Below are 14,164 nucleotides of genomic sequence, written 5' to 3'. Positions count from 1 at the left end.
ACAGGGTGCCAAGTGGGGGCCTACTTGAGGTGGCTGACTCCTACATTGCCACAGACAAACACCCTGCTTCCAAATGCAATCCCAGGAGGTGTGAGCATCTTTTCATCCTTTATGCCTAGAAAGGGAAACAGCTCTAGACCCCTGGCTATGCAGAGGGAGCCTGGCTCCAGCCCTGACACCTAGGGGGCATGTCTGATCCCCGTTCCTTATGGGGGGAATCCGTCTTGGCCTTGTCAGCCACCTACCACTTCGGCCCTTACCTACAGCTGCGACTTTCTGCCCCTCATCCTAAGAGTTGCCTTCTTAGAGGAGTTGCGTCACTGTGCGTTCAAGCGTCTGCTTTATTGTACAAGTGTGGCGGTCTGTGCGCAAGCTCATTGCCCTCCATCGCCCGACTTCTCAGCACCGTCCTCCGGAGCCAGGCCGCTGTGTCCCTGAAAACTAGCACAGAGGGCGCAATACACTGGGATGTGACCCATGACTGGGGCAGGAGGCTCAAGGGTAATCCAGAAGGAAACTCAGGATCCTGGAGGAGACGAAACTAAATGGTCACAGGTTCCTGGAGTCAGCCTTGTGGTCAGCCGGTCATTCTGGACATTAAGCTCCACAGGGGAGGCTCATGGTCCTAAAGCCAGGACCCTGAGGGCTCAGGGTCCAAGGCCACTCCCGACATCCAGGCTATAATACCCCAGTGGTGAGCAGAATGGGCCAGTCTTCCCCATGCAGGGGCCCTGTCCCGAGGAAACCAGAGTTCAGCTCTGACGGGTGAAGGGGGAAGAGGGCTTTCTGGGGCTGAGTGGATGTGAATGAACAGTGCCAGGACCTTGAATTTGTGGCAGCCCAGAGCTGAGGCTTGCCAGGATGCAGCACACCCGTCAGGGGCCCAGTCTCTTCTCTCTCTCTCTCTCTCTCACTGTCAGGGGTTCTACAGAGGACCACAGCGAGAACCTCTCCAAGGTGTCCCACAGATTACTGTGAGGTCCACAGCCGTCACCCGAGGGCTTTGAGATGATGACCGCTAACTAAGGACTGGGCCAGGACCTAGACATCTGAAGGTCAGGCCTGGCCCTCCCCACCCCTCCAACCTCAACACACTGAGCCCAATACAGGGCTTCCTCATAGTAAGCATCACCTCTGCAGTTGCCCTGTCTTGGGGCCCAAACTCAAAACATCTGCAATATTCGGACGGTTTTCTGCCACACACATGGGTCAGTGTGTTTCTATTTTCAGATAGAAAAAGAAGTTCAAAATACATAGAACAAGCACAGATACAGCATGCCCACAGGGCTGTCATAGCCTCTGCCCCCACTCAGCATGGAGGGGGCCCTTCAGGAGACAAGGAGCTGACCTCACCCAGTGGGACGGGTGGGGTTCAGACTCGAGGCAGGGAGTCAGTTCTGAAGGCAAACTGGAGGTGGTGGCAAGTCCAGCCCCCACCCCGGCCCACGACCATCTTCCTGTAAGACAGGCCTGGTAGCGGGTGAGGGGACGGCACGGCTCAGTCAGAGTCACAGGCCTCTGGCTCGGTGGCGGCGGTGGTGGCCACTGCAGAAGCCAGGTTCTCCTCCTGACCCTTCAGCCTCTCGCCTGGATGGGGGCAGATGGGAGGAGTGGAGTGGGGCCGCGCGCCTGTGCCACCGCCCGGAGGGCAGGGGGCCCCGCCGTGCCAGGCCCCGCACTTACGGATCAGCTCAGCAATGGCCCTCTGGGTCCGCTTCTCCAGCTTCTCCAGTTTCTTGGCTACGTCTCTCTTGAGGTCCCTGGAGCAGGGAGGCGGGAGGTGGCGGAGGCTGAAGGCTGGCCTGGTGCGGCCCTGGGGCTCCCTCACCTCTGACAGCCCCTCTGGCATTAGGAACCATGGTGGTGTGCCTCCTTTCTCTCCCTTTCTGCATCCTCCAAAACCCAGCAGCAGCCGCCCTTTGCAGCCCCAGGGAGGCAGGGGCTAGCACCACGGCCCGCCCAACCCAGGTGGCCGAGCCGAGGCGCACAGGCCAGATGGCCCCCAGGGCCCCCTCCCAGTCTGCTCCCCTTGGTCACCGCCAGGGAGTGACGCGCCCCGGCCCGCGGGGGGTCCTGCTCCTCCTCTGGCCCCAGTTCCCCTCACCCCCAGGAACTTCCACAAGTGCACACACAGCTTCTTCCCCCTGGTTCGGGGTTTCCGAGGACATGCGCCCCATCCTTTGTCTCGTCTACTTAGAACACCTTCAGCTGGTGCCCACTTGACACAGAACTGCAAGCGAGAAGGGTGGGGGACCGGTGCCTCTGGCCCAAGGTGAACACCTGGCCCTCTCTCATCCTCCGTCTCAGCCCAGTCACAGGGGCGCGAGGACAGTGAAGATTCCCATTTCAGAGAAGAGGGAACCGGGATCGAAGGGGGACAGGCTAGCTGGTGGCGGAAGTGGGGCAGAAGCCTACATCTGCCCTTCCTGCCATCTTGCCTCCACCCTACGGCTCCCTGAGGACGAGGGTCAGCCTTGTTCAGATGGAGCTCTCTGAGGCGCAGTGGGCCCTCATCCTTTCGGAAGGGACGTTTTGGAGGGGACTGCTGAACCCCCTCTGCCTGAGCCACTCCCCACCCTCAGGTGTCCTGCCCTGCCACGTCCCTCATTCTCCACTTACATCCTTCTCAGCACATATGTCAGACTGTAATTATACCCCAGGGGTGTCTGTCTCCACTGCCTGCCTCCTGCTGCGAGCCCATGCCAGGCAGCAAGAACATCTAGTCAGTCTGCACTGGTCCTACACGGGCAACACTCACCAATCCGGCTTCCGGGGCGCAAGGTTGGCCAGGTCCTGGGAGGGAGCAGACACATGTCAGCGCTGGAGGGGCTCAGGAGAAGACGGTAGGAAAAGGGGAGGAAAGAGGGGAGGGAGGAGAGGGCTGAGGGGAAGCAGGGAGGTAGAAAGGGAAGAAAGAAGTGAGGAGAAGGAAGGGTGAGTGAGAAGAGCGGGTGGGGAGGAGAAAAGGACCCGCGGAAGCAGCAGAGGACAGGGCCACCCCCGGCACTCACCACTTCCTCGATGACCGGCTCTGGCTTGGCGGCCTCCAGCTGCTCCTTCACCTTCTCTTCCACTAGAGGGCGCAAGACACCAACGGATGCCGGTCGGAAACCAGCCACCTCTCCCCGATGTGGCCAATGGCAGCCGGCAGCCGCAGGTCGCCAGGGGGTCTGTGCTTTCTTGCCCCTGCCTCTCCCCTCAGCCCCTAACTCCCTAGAGGCAAAGACCTTGCCAAGGCAGCTCTGGAGGATTAGATTTGTGCTCTCAGGGCCCAAGGAGATGGGGAAGCAGACTGCAGGGGTGGGGCGGGGTGTGGTTGAGTAGCTAACACTTTATTCTTTTATAGGATAAATGTACTTATTATTAAAATTAAAAACCAAAGAATAAAAACCAAGCCAGAGTCAGGGATCTGCATCATAAGAAGCACCCAGCACCCTCCGTGTGGATGGCTGTGGACAGGCTGCAGCTGGCCAGATGCTCCCCATCCAGGCGTGACTGGGCCAGGCCCCTCAGCCCACCAGCGAGGACACCTCTCCCCACCGTCTGCACCCCAGTGCTGCCATTCCCAGAGCTGGGCGGGTGTCTGCCTGCCCACTGCTGTCCAGGAACCTGGACAGTCAGCCCCTCTTCAGGGTCTCTCTGACCCTCCAAGGGCCCACAGGACCCCTCCTCCTGTTCCTGCCGTCCAAGGGCCCAGGGCCATGTCCACCTCCCAGCTCAGAGAGTCCTCTGAGGGACCTTCCCTTGCAGTCCCTGGAAGGCCTGCAAGGCAGGGTGTGAGCGGGGTGAAGCAGGCCTGACAGGCCGCTTCAGTGCTCTGACCGCTTCTATTTGTCCATCTGCCGTGATGGTGACGGAGGGTCCCAGAGGCCCAGCTTCCAGCCCGGACACTGCCAGTTATTCTCCAGGAGAGGGTGATGCCTGCCAAGGAGGAGGCGGCCGACAGGGCCACAGAGCCCATCTACCTGCGACTGGCTTGGCCTGGGGCACCCTCCTCTTCTTCAGGTCCTCATCCTCTGGGACGTAGTTCCGCAGCCTGAGTTCCCTAAAGGGCAGCGAGGACAAGCACAGAGGAAGTAAAGTGCGTGCTGGACACAGTCTCGTTCATCTCTTACACTTGCAGGCTGGCATGAGATGAGACACAGGAGCTGGTCACTTCCCGACTTTGCTCTCTCTGCAGACAACCTGGGACAGGCGGACAGCACGGGGATAGAAGCATCTCTGAGCCTCAGCCCCTCATCTTCCCGTTAGCAGCCGGGCTGTGTGCTCTCCCAAAGCCCCACCTGCACTGGAGGTTCTCGAACAGAGCTGGGGCCAGGGGCACGCGGAGAGCACTCACTTTGTCTCTCCAGCATATTCCACTTGACAGTTGTGGGAACTGAGGGTCAGAGAGTTTGCACCAGTTTTAGAGGGTCACACAGCAGTGGCTGCAGCAGGAGACAAGGCAAGCTATGACTCCAAGCGAGGACCAGAGCTCTTGGGCTGTTACTCCTAAAAGAGAAACCAGCGGTCACCCACTGGTTCCCCAAGCTTGCCTCCCACTCACAGCCTTCATGCCCTGGAGCCTCAGACACATGTGGCAAGGGTGCGGTGCGCTGGGAGTGGCCAGCCAAGGCTGAGGGAACAGGCATGGCAATGTGTGAGGGCGGGAAAGCCACGATCCGCCTGGGCAGCCATAAGTTCACACACCTCGCTCCTGCACGAGGGCTTGAAAATCGAGCAGGGCGGACCCCACGACCTCTATGAAGGGGGAGCAGCCACGAGGAGCCAGAATCGCACACGGGGATTGGCCACCCACCGTGGTCGGTTGTTTTCCTTGCATCTTCTTGGGCAGGGCAGGCTGTACCAAGTGCTCCCTGGAGGCCTCCCTGGCTCAGCAGCTCATCAAATGCCAAGCTCCACATACAGCAGCCCGCATATAGGCCGGGCCCTCAGCTAACTCCACAGGGCAGCAAAGAGAGAGAGGTCCTGGGAGCTGCTGCTTAATAAAAGCAAGACAGAGACACCGGGACAGACCCACCATGCCCTGGGGGAGGCAGAAGTGCCCCCCACCTGCCAGCCTGTCAGCCAGATGGGACTAGATATGGGTCCTTCTTCCCCACAAGCTCTTCTGAGCCCTCTCTGCACTGCTGGCCCCTCGGAAGTCCTGGGAACATTTCCCCAACAGGAGGCCTCCTGCAGTCTCTCATCTAGGGGACCCTGTGTCCGTGCCAGGGAAATGTGGCTGATTTCTCCAGCTGTGGCACAGGTAAGCTCAAGTGAAGGAGTCCACAAGGTGTGTGTGGCTACACAAGTCAGCAAGGGGCATGGTCTCAACTCGGGGCTTTTGTGAGCCTCACCTGCCTTCTGCCAGGGCCCCCATGACCTGCAGTCCTGGGGCTTGGCTAAACCCCCATGTCCTGGGGCCGTACCAGCCGGGGCTGGTGTGGAAGAAGCCTGCTGCCCACTCCCACGGTCTGCCTTCTCTATGAAGCAGGGACGCCGCCCTGAACCCCATCCCGTAATGCCTGCCTCAGGCCAGGAGGTAAATGCCAGGTCACTGAAGCACCAGCGGGGAAAGTGGGGCAGGATCGCTAATGCTGACTTTCATTTATAACAGGGTGGGGAGAAAAGCGGAAGAGAAACTGGGCATGGGAAGAAACCTGCAGGGATTAGTGAGAATGAAAAAACACCCTGCCACTCTCAGAAACCGGCTCCAGGGGCCAGGGCCCTAAGATGAGGGGAGAGAAGAGTGGCCGGTGGGAGCTGAGCCCTGAGATCACAGCACCCACACCCCAGCACCCCTTGGCTGGCATGAGGGGGACACAGCGGGGGACACGGGGGCCAGTGGCAACAGGCAAGAGCGACATCAGCTGGTGGGCTGGCCGCTCAGCGACCACTGCCCCCAGCAGCTGTGCTGCCCGCCGCTCCCTGTCCTCCCCTAGAGCTGAGCGCTGGTCACGCAGTCAAGAACACCTGGGTCCCAGTCTCTGTAGGACTACCCCATCCTGAGCTCTGATTTCCACACTTGTAAACAAGGAGGCCTGCTGGGTGTGTCGAGCTCTGTGGAGTGCGGTTCAAGCCCTGATTCACTCAGCTGAGAGCTAATGAGGAGACTGACCCACACTGATGTCCAATTAACTGCTCCTCCCGCCCCACCCTGATTACTGCCAAATGGCGAAAGTCTCTGGACAGAGTTCACGGGGCAGTTGGTGCTGCTCTAGGGTCTAGCCTTTCTAACAAAGGACCAAGGTTGAATTCCCTCCTTCTGCAACTTAAAAAAAAGGGGGGGGGGGTGCGGAATTCACTCTTCTGGAGGCCACTAGATGCACACGCTGGTTCTGCTACTCCAATGTCATGTTTTTAGAAATTTTTTGTAACCCCCATTTTAGAATGAAGTAGCTGCTCAGGGGAGGGGGTGAAAAGAGCCCCGTTCTGCCAACATTGTGAAAGTGAAAGAGTGGAAGCCACTTAGTTTTGTCCGACTCTTTGCGACCCCATGGACTGTAGCCCGCCAGGCTCCTCTGTCCATGGGATTTTCCAGAGAATGCTGAGGGTAGCTGTTCCCTTCTTTGGGGGATCTTCCCAACCCAGGGATCGAACCCGAGTCTCCCTCATTGTAGGCAAATTCTTTACCATCTGAGGCACCAGCCTGGGCCCAAAGCCCAGCTCTGATGCTTCTGAGACAGGACGGGCAGGCTCATGCTTTCACTGGCCTCCACATGAAAATCAAGGATTTCATTTCTCTTGAGGCTGTAGATGATATAGACTGTGGACATCAACCCCGAACAGAGTGGTGCTCTGCAGAGCAGGGGTCAAATCTCACAGGGGTGTCCGACTGCTGCCCTGGAAGCCCCCTCCCAAACCCTGAGTGCTCTCTGCCTGTTAGGATGAGATGAAGGCAGACTGTCCTGAAGGCAGATGGGAAGGAACAGCCCAGCAGACACATGTACAGCCTACAGAGGCTTCTCGAAATACTGCCCATGCAGGTGGCAAGTGGCCCACAGCGTGGCAGGGATGTGCCTGTCACACACCAAGTGGCAGGGCGGGCCAGCAGCTGAGGCCAGCCAGAAAACAGCCTCCTATGTGCCTCCCCAGCGAGTCCTGGAGCGGGAGTGACGCGACTCAGGGGCTGTGGGTGGGGGCCGCTCTGATCCGCACTGCTACATTGCCACATTGCTCAGTGGAGCAACATCTGCTGAATCAAACTCGTGTCACCGGTCTGTGAGACGCTCTGGTGCACCGCCACCATCCTGGGGACCCAACTGGCAGACGGGAGAAGGCCTGGCACTGGCCAGCCTAAAGGGCTCGGGCACTGGGCCAGAGCTGGGCCGGGCCTCAGCTGGGGTGGGACCTTTCTCCACATGGAAGTTGCAGAACCGGTTTTCCATCCCCAAGAAGGAAGGTGAGTGGCCTAGTTCCGTCTGAGGTACATGACGCTCACCCAGGGTGAACCGCCGTCCCGAGCGGTGACTGCTCTGGCTGGGTGCTGACCACGATCTTAAGCCAGGGGCTGTGGGGGCTGAGGGTTTGGGGCTGGCTTGTTCAGACACTTAACAGGACACGCTTCCCTGCCCCATGCCCAACGGAGTGTGCAACGCCACCCGTTCCCTCCCCCCTGGCCGGGTGGCCATGACTGTCAGCCACAAGCCCTACCCTCGACATACCTCCACGGCACACACCAACCGACTTGCCATCAGGAGGAAGTGACTGAGGGCTTATGAAAAACGCAAGCAACTGACATGAGTGTCCCTTTCTGAGGCCAGGTTTCCAGGGCTGTGGGATCACCTCTCCTCTAGGCGGCAGGCAGCGGGGCTGTGTTAGAGGTGGGCCATGAGGGAAGGAGGGCTGGGAGAGGAAAGACCCAGCCCAGAGGAGAAGCGGGGGTCCTCCTGGGGGTGGGAACATGTCTTTCCTTCACACAGAGCCTGGTCGGCCTTTGGGGAACTGACTCTCACTACATGGGGATTTGGTTGTAGGGGAATGGGGCAGGATTTATCCTGAAGAGAGTAAGAAAAAAAAAATGTTTTTAAGGTATTCTGAGCTATAGATTCCATGTAATACAAATGGAAACTCTAGCAAACTTTTTATTTATATTAGCTTATCATTATTTTTAATAAGTAGGCAACAATAGACACATACACTTAGATGATGACGACATTCTGAAATTTTAAGAGGAACTGACATGAGACAATGTGCCCCTCCCACCGCCTCTGAAATACCCACAGACGGGGCCACTAAGGACTGGGTTAAAATAACAGGGAGGGTACCACATCCAGACAGCCCCCTCTTCCTCTCCCGCTTTCCACAGCGCGCCACTGTCCCCCTCGGTCACGATTTACTCTGTCACCTTCAGCAAGCTTTTAAAATAGATATTAACAAGCTGACTCTAAAATTTATAAGGAAAGCCAAAGGAACTAAATCAGCCATGATTCCAAAAAGGTCTCTGTGGACAGATGGGCCAGAGGACGGGTGGAGAGGAAGGTGGGTGACTCCCCAGCAAGGCTGGTGAGGGGTGAGGTACTGGGGTGCCTGCCTCTAGTCCTACTGGACTTTCCCATTTCCTCAGCCACCACCCCGACCCTGCACTGTATCTGGGTAGACGACCGAATCTGAGACATGACTCAGGCTCCAGCCAGCAATCAAAAACCTGAGGACAAACCCAGAGGAAACCAAAGGGTCTCTCAGCAGTTACCACAGAAAGGGGGAAACTGCAGGCACCCACCGCCAAGCCCCCGAGCCTGTGGTCACTTGGCAAATAAAAGCGATGACCCGGCCTTCGTCTCTGTCACCAGTGTGGGCTGCACAACGTGCTGGGGCGCTGAGCCCCAACGAGAAACCACAGAGCCCGGAGCTAGGGCGACCAGGGTCCCTGCACCAGCGTGGAGCATCACCAGCCTCCTCAGCGCCGGGCTGTCACCATCTCTGAAAACAAGTGAGATGGCGAGAGCCCCAGGGCCTCCGTGGGGACGGTGTGAGCACACTTTGCAAACTGTGGAGTCACACCGCACAGACACACATGTGCCCCTGTGGGCTTGAAAAGGCCCCATCTCGTCTGCGGTCGGCGCCTGAACACAGAGGCGCAGACGAGGCTCCAGCCCCCGGACAGGGTTCCACTCACCCTGGCGGAGGAGGCCAGGGCAGGCTGCGGCGTCGGGAAGTCGCCGGCCCAGTGCCCCCCTCCTGCTGCAACCCCTCAATGCACAGCAGGGAGCAGGAACCCAGGCTGATGGCTGAAGCAGAGCTTGACACACCAGGGAGAGTCTGGACCTGATTCTGGGGTTGCTGTAGAACCATGTCACCCCAAGTATTTTAGAATAGAGTGAGGAGACATAATGTGAGGGGTCTGGTGGCTAAAAAAATGGTTGGTGGCTGAGAGTCAGATAGCCAATGAGGGCAAGGGTGCAGAAAAGGTTCCAATAGGAAGACCATCCTGTCTGAACAAGGTGGCCATGGGGTGGAGAGGCAGCAACAGAAAAGATGTGGATGGGACGATGCCGGGACGATGTGGAAACCGACAGGTACGGGAAGAGAGCTGAGTGCGAGGCGTTACCTGTGCTTCTCGCCTTCCTCCTCCCCTTCTCTGAGCTGCTTGGTGTTTGGCTCCCCATCTTCCTTGTCCTGCAAGGAAGGGAGAGAAACCACTGCTCAGATGAACACCCCTCCTTCTAGTCCACACCAACCAGGCAACTAACAGAGAACAGGACGGCCTGGCAAGGACCAGCCTGGGGTTCCAGCCAAGCACACGCCTGATGTAGCTGACAGGCACAGTGCTGGAGCTGCCCTTCCACCCCTCGGCTCCCCCAGCAGAATTTAAAGCCCCTGACCCCAGCCCAGGCCCAGACTTGGGGAGCCCTCAGATTGCATGCGCAGGAAGAGCTGGAAGGTCATGGGTGCTGAGAGATGATGCCGGTCAGGGTCGAGGAGGTCCCACACTGGCAGGCCACCAGCCACCCTCATGGGTCTGGATGGAGCCACCCTCAGGAGTCGGGAGGGACAGAGCGAAGACGAGTCACCAGGAGCCAGGGCAGGACAAAAGCTCAGGCCTCCTGAAACCCCTCCAGGCCAGAGGCTTCTCCAGAGATATCTATTTGGCTCGCTGCAGGAGAAGTATCACTCAAGTTAGGATTGTACAAGTTTATTCTTGCAATGTATTAAGGGGGGGGGGCAGAGGGGAAGGGAATTGGTTTGAACTTTCTATGGGAACAATTTCTTCTAAATCTGGTTCTTTTAAAAAAAAAAAACACACAACATATTTATTTGGCTGTGACGAGTCTTAGTTGCAGCACATGGGATCTTCCATCTTCGCCGTGGCATGCATGTGAACTCTTGGTTGCAGCATGTAGGATCTAGTTCTCTGATCGGGGGTTGAACCTGGCCCCCTGCCTTGGGAGAGTGGAGTCTCAGCCACGGGACCACCAGGGAAATCCCTAAATCTGGTTCTTTTCTCTTCCTTGGCACACCTGGACTTCCTTCCCTGACACCACCATCCTCCCCAGCCTCTCTGCAGGTCTAGAGAAGCCACGTTCATCTCAACCCCGACGGAGTACGCTTGCTCTCCAGGTACGGCGAGGGCATGGCAGAAAGTCACCCCGTGCTGTTTCCACTCCTTCCTTACCACGAGACCACGGCCGCTGGATCAGACGTGCCCGCAGACAAGTGAACACGGAGCATGCTCTCGCATACGCGGGCCCCCGCCCCCAGTGCCTGTCCTGAGAGGCCCTGGGACACAGCCCTGTCGGGGGTCTGCCTGCACACCAGGGCTGGCCCTCCAGAGGGAGTCCCTGTGCCCCTGATTACCAGCCATGACCTGCCTTTGACTCTCTGGAGCATGTTCCGAGGAGACGATCGGAAGCCCCTGCCACGGGGAACCTGCTGCCAGGGAGATAAGAACATATAAAGTCTAAGTAAAACAGCTGCTCGTGTCACCTCTCCTAGAGGTTTGTTTATGCTACTGACACGGCCTCCCCGAGGGTGGCACTCACATTATGAGTCACTTCCTGCCAGTGTTTGTCGTGGAGACCCTGGGAGCAACCAGACTGTGCCACCAACCCCGGCTGGGAGGTCTGGCCCAGAGAAAGGTTTCTGCGATGTGAACAGGGCAAGATGCTGACCTGGCTCTCAACCCGGGTGGCTCAGTCTCCTGGGGAGGAGGCGGCAGGAATGAATGACAGCAGCTACCTGAGTGAGGTCAACATGGGTTTGTGGGGTGGGTGGGTGGGGGGGCTTCCTACCTTCCTACTGAGGGGTGGGCAGGATGCAGGTGTCATAGGATGGGGAGATAGGAGCAGGAAGGGCATTCCCAGAGGGGAACAAGCTTGAGCAAAGAGCGGGTGTGGTCTGAAGAACACACAGGTGGTTGGAGCACATACACACAGGTGAGGTTGTCAAGGTGGGGGGGGTGGGGGGCGGTCACACAGGGCTCTGGCCAGGGTTCTTAGGCAACAGAAGCCAGAGGAGACTGTGGGAACTACAGGCGGAAGGACCAGAGGCCTTTCCCAGAAGCCTGCTGACGAGGCTGGGAAGGGAGGTGCAGAGGCAGAGGCAGATTTGGTGATGGTGAAAGAGATGGGAGAGCAGAGTATAAACTCTTAATTAAAACAGAAGTCAGGGTTCCCCGTGTGGCTTCCCGCCTGCGGACACCCCTCCCTGACAAATGCTAGTGATTACACAAGGCAGCAGAGCCTGGTGGCTTACAGTCCAAAGGGCTGCAAAGAGTCGGACGTAACTGAAAGAAGAACACACGCACACAAGTCAGAAGCCAGGACATTCAAACTCCTTCCTAGTTGCAGCCAATGGACTCCCAGATGGCCAGGGGGCCTGCCTCAGGGGACAAGGTGATGATACACACACCCGGCAGCAAGGACAGAGGAGAGAACAGCAAAGGCCCAGCTTGCCCCTCAAGGGGGCTGGTGGGCAAGCCCCCAGCAAGACCTCTTTACCCGCGGGCTCTGCTAACCTGGGCCAGCTCGGGGCAAAGGGTGGGGGCTGCGGGAACAGCCTTTGGGAGCCAGTCCTTTGCAAATCCCATGCCTGTTTCCCAGCCCTGAGCAAGAACAAACTCAGCAGCGTGTCTGTCACCACCCTCCCGGGGTCCCGGAGATGCTCAAGTGTCTCGGCAAAGGCCAAGTTACTCATTAATAAGTGAGAAAACACCCAACGATCTTAAATGACATTTACAGAAAACGCCCCGCAGTCTGGTGGGCGGCTGCGGCAGTGGTGCGGGCTGCGGAGGTCAGGGAAGCCCCCTGTAGTCGGGAGGGCAGGGTCCATGTGAGAGCAGGGGCTCAGGAATGGTACCCATGTGTGTGTGGGGGCTGGGAGCGGGTGAACAAGTGAGCAGGCCACACGAAGGTGCGCTGCAGTGGCCATTCAAGGCAACTCGGGTAGCACGGTGAGCGTCCATGAGAAGGGTGTGGCTTGGGGGAGACCCTGGCCTGGCTCACAACGCTCACACTGCTAGGCAGGGTGATAGGAGGCACTGACCAGCCTCATGGTCCACCCAGCCCGAGAGACTCTTGAAGACCCTCAGATCTGAAGGATTCGGGACTGCCGCCTTTTAAGCCCTCAGTTCAACCCATGGGGGAAGCTGACAAATGGCCCTTAGGGAAAGGAAAGACTGGCTTGGGGTCACAGAACGTGTCAGCGCTGGCTGCGGGTCTGGGTCAAGGTCTTCCTGAACCCAGCCCTGCAATCCTGCCAAGGAGATGGGAGAGGCACTCACTTTCTAAAAACAGCTCTGGCCTCGGTCACTTCTGCCATGCTCCCCCCGCAGATCAGACCTGGCCTTGTGAGATCAGACCAGTCACAGCCAGCTGGGCCAACGTCCACGCCCTGGAGGACACCCAAGGGTGTGCAGGCAGACGGCCCAGGGTGCACGGCATCCCAGGGGATCTGGAGACTCCTCACCGCCCCCCAGACCCTTAAATCCAACTCACCGCCTAGCCCCTCCAACACACACCTTCCCCAAACCCCACCCTTTCCCCTCCTTCCAACCCCATGTTCTACCCTGCGCCCATGGTCCCCACCGCAGCCAAGCCCACAGCTACATCCCCTCCGCTTTGGAGAACACCGCGGCCTGCTGCGTTTCCTCCTTGTCTTTCTAATCCCCCTCCCCTACCTCTCTCTGAACCTTGTCCATCCACATGGATGGAGCGTGTGCTCTTCTGAAAGCTCTCATTGGTCCCCACACCCTCCGGACAAGCTCCGGACTACAGCATCCCCCTCGCAGCCTCCCCAGGCCCAGCCCACTCCCCGTAGCCTGTCCGCACTGGCCTCATCCACACACTGGACCCTTCGTCTCAAGTCCTGTCCATTCTGATAACCCCAAAGACGGCCCACCCTCTGGCCAGTCTAGACACCAGCTCAAAGGCCACCTTCTCAAGGCCGCCTTCTGAGGTGACTGGGCTCTGTCACCCCTCTGGGCCCAGGACACAGGCCTGTGGTCATTTCTACTCATCATTGGCTCCCTTCCTCAAGTCCCTCTCAGTGGGGGGATGTCTCCTGGACTCCCTCCAGGCATAGCCTAGAGCCGGGACTAGATCACCTTCATGAGCTCTTTGCCAACTTCACCAACTCTTCAACTCTCCTCACCAACTCCAGAAGAGCCAAATTCTTAAAACACCAGTGGCTCAGGGCAGGGAAGTCCTGGCCTGGTCCGGGGTCCTCCCCACAGCCCACCAGTCCGTTCCTGGAGATGCCCCACATTTCTGACCCCAGCCCAGGTTTCCACACGAGAGCCCCATCCCTGCTCTCACCCTCCTCAGAGCCCACAGGAGGAAGGTGCCGCGGAGGCAGGACTTCAGGGGTTCTCAAAAACAGCCCTGCCCCAAACGGAGCCTGACTAACCTGTTTCATAACGCTTGAAATCCTTTTGCCAGGAACAACACTTTTACAAATAAAATTAGTGTTGTGCAAGATTTGTGTTATTTTTTCTTTACACATATGATAAGAATTCATCTTGGCCTGAAGTTTTCCTTTGTGAGGTTTTAGGTAAGAGGCTCATTAGATTTCCTCTTTCTTCTTGAGTCAATCTTATTATATAGTGTCTATCAAGGAAATTTCCATTTATACTGAAATTACTGGCCAAAGTCACTTATAATATCCTCTTATTATCCTTTTAATGTCTGCAGGATCTGTGGTGATATCCACTGATACTGATAATTTGCATTTTTTTCTCTTTCCT

The 14,164-nt window shown here is 57.8% G+C and overlaps 1 protein-coding gene across 1 annotated transcript in view; it reads right to left on the bottom strand.

Annotated features, from left to right (window-relative positions):
• Positions 1 to 1,189: 1,189 nt before the first annotated feature.
• The window catches only part of CCDC12 (coiled-coil domain containing 12), a 36,442-nt gene continuing 23,467 nt past the window's right edge, over positions 1,190 to 14,164 (bottom strand). Inside the window, exons 2-7 of the mRNA XM_055558490.1 lie at positions 9,533 to 9,600; positions 3,966 to 4,045; positions 3,012 to 3,073; positions 2,759 to 2,793; positions 1,684 to 1,760; positions 1,190 to 1,587 (exon numbers count right to left, since the gene is read on the bottom strand). Coding sequence (XP_055414465.1) covers positions 1,499 to 1,587; positions 1,684 to 1,760; positions 2,759 to 2,793; positions 3,012 to 3,073; positions 3,966 to 4,045; positions 9,533 to 9,600 — 411 coding nt within the window. The 3' untranslated portion in view covers positions 1,190 to 1,498. The remainder of the gene's footprint in view (positions 1,588 to 1,683; positions 1,761 to 2,758; positions 2,794 to 3,011; positions 3,074 to 3,965; positions 4,046 to 9,532; positions 9,601 to 14,164) is intronic.

Source organism: Bubalus kerabau, chromosome 20 (genome assembly GCF_029407905.1).
Source record: "Bubalus kerabau isolate K-KA32 ecotype Philippines breed swamp buffalo chromosome 20, PCC_UOA_SB_1v2, whole genome shotgun sequence".
Classification (NCBI taxonomy): Eukaryota; Metazoa; Chordata; class Mammalia; order Artiodactyla; family Bovidae; genus Bubalus; species Bubalus kerabau.
This window is presented reverse-complemented; position numbering and strand designations above follow the sequence as displayed.